General features: G+C 45.6%; 1 protein-coding gene across 1 annotated transcript in view; it reads right to left on the bottom strand.

Moving 5' to 3' along the window:
* SYNE2 (spectrin repeat containing, nuclear envelope 2) overlaps positions 1-10025 on the bottom strand; it is a 281350-nt gene that overhangs the window by 17818 nt on the left and 253507 nt on the right. Inside the window, 2 exon segments of the mRNA XM_010846800.1 lie at positions 186-373; positions 5708-5870. Coding sequence (XP_010845102.1) covers positions 186-373; positions 5708-5870 — 351 coding nt within the window.

The raw sequence follows: 10025 nt of genomic DNA on the forward strand, positions 1-10025 counted from the left end.
CCTGATCATGCTTTCCTTGAATGATTTCTTTAATAAGGACTGGCCACACCTACTGAGCCTTCCCCGCCAGCACTCAGCACGTCCCTCAGTGAAGCTAACAGAACACGGGCACTGTTACATAGGTCAGACGGGAACATGGAGTGGGCGGACCACACTTAAATCACCCATGGCAGCTCAGCCCTTACTTCATCCGCCGCTCCATGGACATGGCACAGATGTTCCTCCAGCGTCTGTCCAGGCTCCTGGTGGTCTGCTGGATGGAGTCGCACTCGGTCTCGTTGGCACAGGCATCTGAGTCATGCAGGAGGACATCACAGATGTTAAACACAGATTCCACCCCTGCGCTGTGCTGCTCAATGTCTCGCTGCAGGTCCTGCAACAACAGGAGAGGAGGAGGCACTGTGAGGGGGAGGTGGCGGTGGAAGGGCTGGCACCGAAGGAGCCCCTCCCTCCAGCCTAGGGGACACAGTCCTGCGTGCATTTCCACCTGGGACTCTGCAATACAGGCCGAGTCACCTTTGTGCAACCCCTGTGCTCCAGCACCCGACAGGAGGCCTAACTGTGGGCAACCGGGGGATGAAGGTATTGAAATAGGTGAAGGAGGCAAAGGAATGGGGGTCCCCTTCCCTGACAGCCCACCACCCCAGACTTTGGGGTGGCAGTCGATCTACTCCACACCATCCAACCTCAAGGGCCTCCAGTTTAGATTTGGCTTTCGGGAGGTTTTCCTTGGAAAACTGTCTTGAACAGGACCTAACACTTCAGCAACACAAACTCTTAACCTTTTACGGATCACAGGATTCTTAACTCTACCAAGAGTTCTGTGCTATCTTCATACAGTCCACCCCCAAATTGTGCACACAGTGGCACGGTGCCCACAGCCTCCCCACGGGCGCATCCTAGGGCACCATGGGCCCAAGGGGAGAATTTGGGCTAGAGACTTTGCCCTCTAACTCATGGGGGTGGGGGCGGGGTCTCTGGGGTCTTGTCCCATGATAGGGAGAGCACTGCTGATTCAGGAAAATGAAGGCTCACCAAGAGAAAGCTCATGGTCGCTGGAAACCTTGTTTAAGAATAAGCATAGCATTTTCAGTTATCACCCAGAGAGTACTGCTTCTGCACACGGGGCAAGGCTGGGCGAGGGCGAGGTGAGCAGCCTGTTTGTCTTGTTATTCTGGACGAGTTAGTCCTCTCCTGTATCCGAACTCCGTGATAAGTGACATGAGGCCACGCCACTCATCTTACTACCCAAACTACACTGTGAAATAGACAAAGTGAAATAAACTGCTGGATTCAACAGAAAGTTCCCTGGATTCAACAAAGTTCATTTTAAGAGGGATTATTTTATAAACAGTGTCTACCATTGTCTACAGAAAGGCAGCCTGAAGTTTCTTCCAGGTCATCTCAGTATTTAAAAATTTTGGAGATTATGACTGGATTACTAGATAGGACTAATGTTTTCCTACTCTTCTTCTGATAAATGCACATTTGTCTCATGCTGTGTCTAGGTGGGAACAAAATGCTAATACTCAAATCAAGTTTTAAATCACGCAGTTCTCAACACAGATCCTAACTTATGAACAATGGGTACCTCAAAGTTACATTCAGAAGAAAATACGTTTTTTTTTTAGTTCGTCACCATATGTTCTATGAAAAGAGATGCGCAGGTGATTTTCTTTAAGCTCTGCAGTCTAGGACAAATGTCTGAGATGCTGTAATGGGGGCAGTCATCTTGGGGTCAGTGGAAGACTAGCTTTATTAGGTTTAATAGAATTTCAGATTTAAGAATTCTCACCAGTTCACAGAATTGCCACAGGCTTTCTTAAAATTTGCAGCTTGATAAGGGATTTTGATAAGTCCCTTTTAACTGTTTTGCCAGATAAGGAATCTTAATGCTGGTGCTAAATGAATAATACTGACAATTACCTTTCAAAAATGGTACCTGCCCCTGACCTTGCTTGGTAGGATTTGACTGAAAAGCACTGAGAAAGTCTAGTCTATGGATAAACATAAATGCCATGTATTTTAATAGCCTCTTTGCAGTTACTCTACATTTTCTACTCAGCTTATACTGAATGAAACAGCTGAAGAAAACTGGGTAATATAAGGGGTGAATGATGGCAAGAAACGGGCTGTCCGATGCTTTATAAAAGACCATGAACATCTTGGCAAAAAAGGAGCCCCAAGTTTTCCAAAATTTCCCAAACTTCTAAAACACCACAAAATGGCCAACTGTAGTGTGAACTAGTCATCTTGTAAAGTATAAAATAAATAGTGGACTCTATTTTAAAACACAAACCAGTGAAGTCCGAGACAAGTGACATTTTGCAAACTGAGATATCCCACGACTAGCACCTGTGGTGAGGCCCCTGGTTTCAAAAGTGTTCAAATGCAGAGATGAATCTAACCTAAGAAACATCCTAAAGCCACGTGAAAGACTTTTGCCAACAAGTCTGGAAACACGGGCGCCTGTTTGCTTTGTGTTTCTGTTCCTGAGCAGGTGGCACAGAGCACTAGAGCTGCAAAAGGGCTAAGGCAGATGGGGGAGGCAGGAAGCTAGGGCTGAGAATGCAGCTGAGAAGAGTGAGAATACACGTGGAACCAGAAAAAGATGAAATAAAGAGCAGAAATCAGGGAAACCAGGGTGAGAGGGCAAAAGTCACGGGGTGTGTTATGGGACCCCAGGTAGTGGCTCCAGACTGTCTCCTGGGAGGCACTGGGGGTGTCAAGCAAGTCCAGCAGGGTGGTCTTGGGAGTGGTTTGGGGGCTTTGCAGAAGGCTGACATGACCCACTGGGGAGGGGACTGCTGGGAATTACAGGGTGCAGGATAATTAACGCCCTCGGCCACCACCAGGCACCTCCACAGAGAACCAAGAAGCCGAAGGAAACTGGAGAGGAATGCTGAAGACATAGTGGAAGTGGTTCCTGGTTTAAAAATGTCACAGAGGTGGCCATTGTTTCCTCTGCATTTTGAAGATGATACATATTCTACAGGAATAACAACACAACCCTTACTACCTAAAGCATTTCTCATAAAGAAGAGAAGCAAAAAGACTTCTGTAAGGTCTGAGCCTTTCTGCACCCGGCTCCCAAGGACATTACAGTGAGGGTCCAGGGACCTCACGGCTCTTAATCACTTTGGGGGCCTGAGGGCTTCTGCAGAAGGTAGGACTAGGTGATCTCAAGCTTGGGTCTTATTTCTGGAAGTAATCAAGCAATTTGTTATACTGAAATTAGTGGCAGCGACACAGGTAAAGTTTTTTTCTAATGGCCCATACTTTTTTGTGTGTGACACATTTTTTGGTTTTGGTGGAGCATTTAAAGTCTAGGTTAAGTTATAATTTTTTTTTATTTTAAATAAGAATACTAAAGGTTTCCTCAGGACATCTGTGGTAGGCAGAATATCGGCATTTTAAGAACCAGGTCCTTATCCCCAGAACTGTAGCTATGCTAGGTTACACGGCAAAGAGAATTAAGGGTGCCAATCAACCTTAAAACAGGGAGATTATCCTGGATTCTCTGTGTGGGTCTAATGGAATCTCAAGGGTCCTTAAAAGTAGTAGAGACAATTGGAGGGAGAAAGGCAGAGAGAGAGGCAAAGTTGCTGGCTTTGAAGATGGAGGAGGGAGGCACGGACCAAGAAATGTGGGCAGCGTCTAGGAACTCAAGGCAAACACACGGATCCTCCCCTAGAACTTCCCTTGGTAGCTCAGAAAGTAAAACCTGCCTGCAATGCAGGAAACCTGGGTTCGATCCCCAGAGGAGCCTGGCTGCAGTCCATGGCGGCTGCAGTCCATGGGGTCACAAAGAGTTGGACACGACTGAGTTAGTGAACACTAACACTCGAACCTCCAGAAAGGAATGCAGCCCTGGCAACACCTTGACCTCAGCCCTGTGCCAGATTTCTGACCTCCAGAACTACAAGATGATACATGTGCATTAACCTTCTCAATCAGTAGTAATCTGTGATAGTGTAATAGAAAATTAATACAATATCTGACTTCTTTACAGCAATGTGATCCTGAACACTAACTCCATAATTTGCTTTATAACCAAGGGATAAGAATTCCATGATGGTGATTCTAAGTTCTATGAAGAGGAAAACTTCAAATAAGCCAGATTAAAATTATATACCATTTCAGTATACAGGAACAAACATGGCCAAGAGAATGGCAGCTGCTCCAAATTATACACTTTTGGGAATAAATTCCCTGCAATTTAATGATGTTTGTCACACGTCAGATTTATAAAATGTTAACACATTTATATAATCAGCACCTGCCAAATTTAGCCAGTCATTCTTCAAGGGGAAAAATGTTGTCAGTTTTGGTTCTATTTATCCAAAAAAGCTCACCAGTCAGGGTAAATGGTTATATATAAGGCCTGTCTATGAAGAGACTATTCAAAGAAATCCAACCTAATGGGTAAATCTTGTAATTAAAGCTGATAATATTTAGTAGCTGTGACTATACTGAAAAGGCATGAAAATCTCTGCAGTGTCCATTAACATGGTGGTTATATCAATATTCATTTCTCCACAAAAGAAAGATGGAATATAGATGACCTCAGTGGAAAAGATATACTTAAATTTCTGAGACTAAGTGGAAAAACCAGTATTTTTACTTAGGAGCATTGCTAAATCATACTAGTTTAAAAATCAGAGAATAGGCATTATTCAAACAGTAAAATATAATAGGATTAAATAAAGATCTAAGTTGTGAGTATTATCAAATAGTTAGCTCTATTTCAGGGGAGCATGAAATGTTGACCTGAACTCAAGAGAATTTATCATCAAGGGGTGGCCTTCTGGCCTCGATGATAATCTGATGAAAAAGGTTTAGCCCCCCAAGCAGCTGTGATATGTGGGTGAATCACCCCTGCCTGGTGAGTTACAAACAAACACCAAGGCTTTGGAGGAAATAGGAAGAAAACATACAAGTCTGTGAACTTGATGGTGACCATATTGCTTTATATGGTTAAAACCGAATGTGTTCACAGGGCTAAGAAAATCAAGAGAAGGAAAGCTACTAAACTAACATAAACTTAGCTATTTTAAAAATAAAGAGAAGCTTGGGCACTGCATATGAGAGTGAGTTTCTGAACATGAGCCCTTGGAGGGCAGGAGAGTGGATTTGACAAGTCAGTGAGACCAAAGAGTACCCACCAGGTAAGGGGGCAGGACTCAATGGTGTTCAAACTGTGGGATTTCCAAGGTTGGCTAAGAGGCGACAGAACCGACGGCAGAAATGTACAGAACATCCACAGGAGAGGCTTCCTCCGCTATGGGTCCTCCGTATTCCCCACCCCTCGAGCCTCCCATTTTTTTTGAAACTCTATCAGACCCAAGTATTGTCCCATGAAGACCTTCTTTGGTTGGAAAATTATTTTTCTTTCAAGTCATTGCCAAAACTATGTTACCAAAAGACAAAGATCAAAGTTAAGGAAAATACAAAATTAAAAAACCCTTATTTATCACTACAATTAAGGTCTGCATCTTTCAAAATATTTCACAAGAAGCCACACGAATGGTGGGGTGTGCGTGTAAGAGACAGATGCCTCACACCCCCAGGGACACAGACAGGTGGTCAGCTTTCTCTGGAAGAAACAAACCAATACTATGGATGTGAACCCGCTAAAACACACAGCCAGCGTGAGACAGGTCTGAGTGAGTGGGCCCTGACAAAAACCCATTCCACACTTCCCCACCTGCTGCTCAGCAAGCCTCTTCTGGATCTCTTGATCGTCACAGACATCATAAACCACGGGCTTAGAAAGCTCAGACTCGATCCGAGCCAACCAGGTGCGAAGGTTGCTCATGTTTTTGTCTAACTGCTGAATAAAAGCAAAGGTCTCCTTCAACTTCTTCACCCTAAATATATTTGCAGGGGAAAAAAAAAGAGACGGAAAACAAAAGCACAATGTTTAGCGGTGAGAAAAATGCACCCACAAGTGTGTTGGAGAGTAAAATGGAATCATCATTGGCTACTGATTTTATAGCAGGGACAATGCTCATGTCACCAGATACAAGTTTTCACAGAATATGGGACAATTTACAAAACTGCTGTTGCAGTTGATTTTTAAATGGACTAAGAGTTAATCTACCCAGGCACATGTAAAATCCTATCGTTCCCAAGGTGGGGTCCCCTGAGACCTAGTACATCTTTCCGGGGCTTCAGAGGAGTCAGGAGATGCCATTTCTTTTTTTCCATCTTAACATCACCACACGTGACTTCTGTCCAGTTTCGGTCTTGGGTATCACCAAGGGCACAGCAGTCAGGGACCTTCCATGACGGGTAAAGATGTTACACACCTGTCTTACTGGGGGTCTCTGGCCCTAGATGCCTCTCATGAGACCCTCTCCTTGAGTCAGCACAGAGCACGTCCTAAACCCCACCACATCCAGCCTGAGGCGCTGGCAGTGTTGCACACAAGGAACCAGCCCGTCATGGGAAAGCTGAGCCAAGAAGGGAGGGGTGGACACGTCGTCAGCAAGCACGGTTCCAGCTCCATTTAACCCAATCAATCCACCTGGCTCGGCATGGAGTAGACTTGAACTAACATGCTTGGCATCAGCATACACAGAGAGCTCACGGGCATGTCAAAGTGCTGTCAAGGGGGAGTGATGCAGGGGCTGAGGGAAAATGATCTCCATATAGATCCCCACAGACAATGTGAAAATCCTCAAGCAGAGCAAGTGAAGGCTTGCTCTGGTAATCTGTGGGCTTTTTTAATCCCAGAGACTTGAGGTAATGGCAACAATGGAAAGTTCCCACTTACTGATACTCACGTTACGAGGCTATCAGAACTGCATCCCACGGTGCTGGAAAGAGAAACTGGGGCACTGACTGTAACTCACAGGAAGTGCCCCGCCCACCCCAGCCACCAGCATCTCTTCCTTGACTGCCTGTGAACAGCTTCCTGCTGCCCCCTCACCCTCCTACCAGCTTCTGGTTCTGTAGCTGAAGCATACAGCGTCCGATCCTCATTCAAACCCTTCCACGGTCCTCGCCTACCCTGACATATCAGTTTAAAACCTTGACCCTTTCAATTCCTCAAGTGGTCCGTGTCCTGTCTGCCTCCAGCCCTGCCCTCCACAAACTAGCTCCCCTTTCCTTCTCCCGTAGCTTCTACTGCTGTTCTGAGATGAGCTGGGGGCTTCTCGCCCATGTGCTCCCACAGCCCTGGGGGTCTCCGGCATTGTGTTCACATCCCTCATTCGCTGTGCCCATCCAGACAGAGTCCACAGCAGCCAGGTGGCATGCGGCCCCCTCTGCATGCACCGCACACCCTCAGACCAACTAGTGGCCAGGAGGTGTTTACAAACATTTCCTGAATGAATAAATATGTATGAGCACCTCTAGTTCATGTGACTATCTAGTAAAACCATAGAGTTACGTATTACCAGAGAGTTGTTTTTTTATTATTATGTTCTTTTTTGCACACTACTGACAAAGTCAACCTTGTGTGTGTGTGTTAGTTGCTCGGTCATGTCTGACTCTTTGTGACTCCACGGACTGTAGCCCGCCAGGCTCCTCTGTCCATGGGATTCTCCAGGCAAGAAGTGGAGAATTGGAGTGGGTAGCCATTCCCCTCTCCAGGGCATCTTCCTAATTCAGGGATTGAATCCTGGTCTCCCACACTGCAGGTAGATTCTTTACCATTTGGGCCACCAGGGAAGCCCAATCAACCTTGGGGAATGATTTCTAGCTTCAGTTCTATTTCCAGTTAGTTTTACAATTTAGGGAAAATCCTTCTACCTCAGCCCCTCACCTCCAGCATGACTCTCAGGTCCCCTCAGCCTCAGGAAGGTGGTAGCATCTGGGCAACATGCAGGCCAGAGCCCTGGAGTGAGCAGACCCCGGTCTGAGCCCCACTGTACCATCTATAAGCTGTGTACCCAGCAAGGGACCTAACCTTCCTGATTCCCAGTTTCCTTGTTAACCAGCAAATTATCGACCTTGTAGGGGTTTCTGAGACAAACAGGGGGATGCATGTAAACCTCTGGCATAAAGCAAGCACTCACTATGCTCACTCAGCTCTTATGACTGATGACTGGGATCACACACTGCTACAATAAGGCCTCATTTATATGGCACCGGCCCTCACATGGTCCTTTTATAAATATTTTATCCTCGTAGTGCCATGAGGAGCGCAAGCTTGGAAGGAGTCCAAGGAGCCTGGTGATGAAGAGCACACACTTTGTGTTAAGGGTCTGGGTATGAGCCCTGGCTCTGTTTAATCTCATGTGTAAAATGGTGTGAACAGTGGAACCTTCCTCCATGGGGTGGCTGAGAGGACAGAATGAGATATAAATACATGAAAGGCACAGTGCCTGACAGAGATAAATGCCCAGAAATTGTGGTTGTGATCATCTGAAGAAGGTAGATTTTCCAAATTACATTCTTACTGCAAATACCACAAGAAATTTCCTTTAAAGCCATAAGATGATTTATTAAAAAGGAAGCAATGGAATCTGGGGCCAGGCCTGGATCTAGGCCAGGCCAGCTGTAACCTAGATCCTTCCTTTATTCCCCTGACTTTAGAGTTAGACCCTCCTCACCCCAATGTCTTATCACCCTGACTGCCTGAGGAACAGAAAGAACACTCCAGACAATGCCAGAGCAGTTGGGAACCCCAGGCCCCATGGGACAAAGTCTCCCATGTAGTTTGCAAGGGGCTACAGAAGCGCGGCCCTGAGAGCTCCCTGTATGTGGGGAGAGGTGCTCAGGCCAGCACCTCTGCACAGCGCCCTGCTTCCCCATCCGGCCCCTTCTCTTCTCCCAGAATGGCAGCCCGCACTGCTTCACCCAGCGCCTGACCCCATTCCATCATAAGGATCTCAGTTTCTTTATTTTGAAAGAAAAGGGTTAGAATACAACTTTTTAAATGAAGAAAGCTAACAAGTAACGAAATAACCTAGGAGCAAAAAGAGCAAGATACAGTGATCCTGAATTCTGTTAAGGGTGAGGTGTGCAACAAGTAGAGGGGGGAATATGGCAAGGTGGATGCAAAATTAGCTTGGCACCCCCAGGACTATGGTACTCCAGGCCAGTGGTGCCCAAAATATGGGGCTCAGGCCCATTGGTGTCCAAACTAGTTAGGTGTGGGAATAAAATACTAGACTTTCTCTGTTATCCCGTTCTTCCAATGGGCATGCTTTATAGTTCACAAACTATATTACTAAAACGGAACATCTACAGAAATGCCGACATCTACATGCGTCAGGCTTGTTGTGCTTTATATATAGTAGTTAACTCATTTAATCCTTACAACAGTGCTGTGAAATCAGTATAGAATCGTGCCCATTTGACAGATGAGGTAACTGAGGCAATGAGGTTAAAGAATTTGCCATGGTAACATACTCATTCAATGGCAGAGGAAGGATGTCAACCTGGGCAATCTGGCCAGAACTGCTGTTCCTAAGCGCTTTTTTTGTGATGGCTCGTATAAACCTACACATGATAATGTGCACATGCGCGGGGGTACAGGATAGTTTTCATCGCTGTCAGGGAATATGACCAGGCTTCGGGACACAATGGGGGGTAGGAACCCACCTACTAAATGCTACATTTTGAGTGCCCACTTTGCCCCTTCATGGTTTCCTTTCAATAAACTTTAACCACTGACTTTGTCTGGGGTCCTGTGAAGATCCTGAGGATTCCAAGATAACTTATTCCCGGGGGTCATGATCTAATTTGACATTATAATACAATATAGGAGCTGCTCAATAAATATCTTCTGAATGAGCAAGTGACATTCACACATCCCTTCAAACTTGTGTTTTTCATAAAAGAGATGGTCATAATACATTTTAAAGGAAAGAGGTAAAGATCAGAGCACCTTCAAGCCATCCAGACACAGACAATTTGCTGGTATTCTACGAGTCACACATGCTCCTAGACCTTGGTTCTATATTAGACATGCTAAGAATTCCAAGCTTATACATCACATGCTTGCTTGGGGCAAAAAAAAAAAAAAAAAAAAAGAGGAAGGGAGAGGGTGGGAGGGAAAGGAAAAGAAGCTA

The sequence above is a fragment of the Bison bison genome, unplaced genomic scaffold (genome assembly GCF_000754665.1).
Source record: "Bison bison bison isolate TAMUID 2011002044 unplaced genomic scaffold, Bison_UMD1.0 scf7180017864239, whole genome shotgun sequence".
NCBI classification, from domain to species: domain Eukaryota; kingdom Metazoa; phylum Chordata; class Mammalia; order Artiodactyla; family Bovidae; genus Bison; species Bison bison.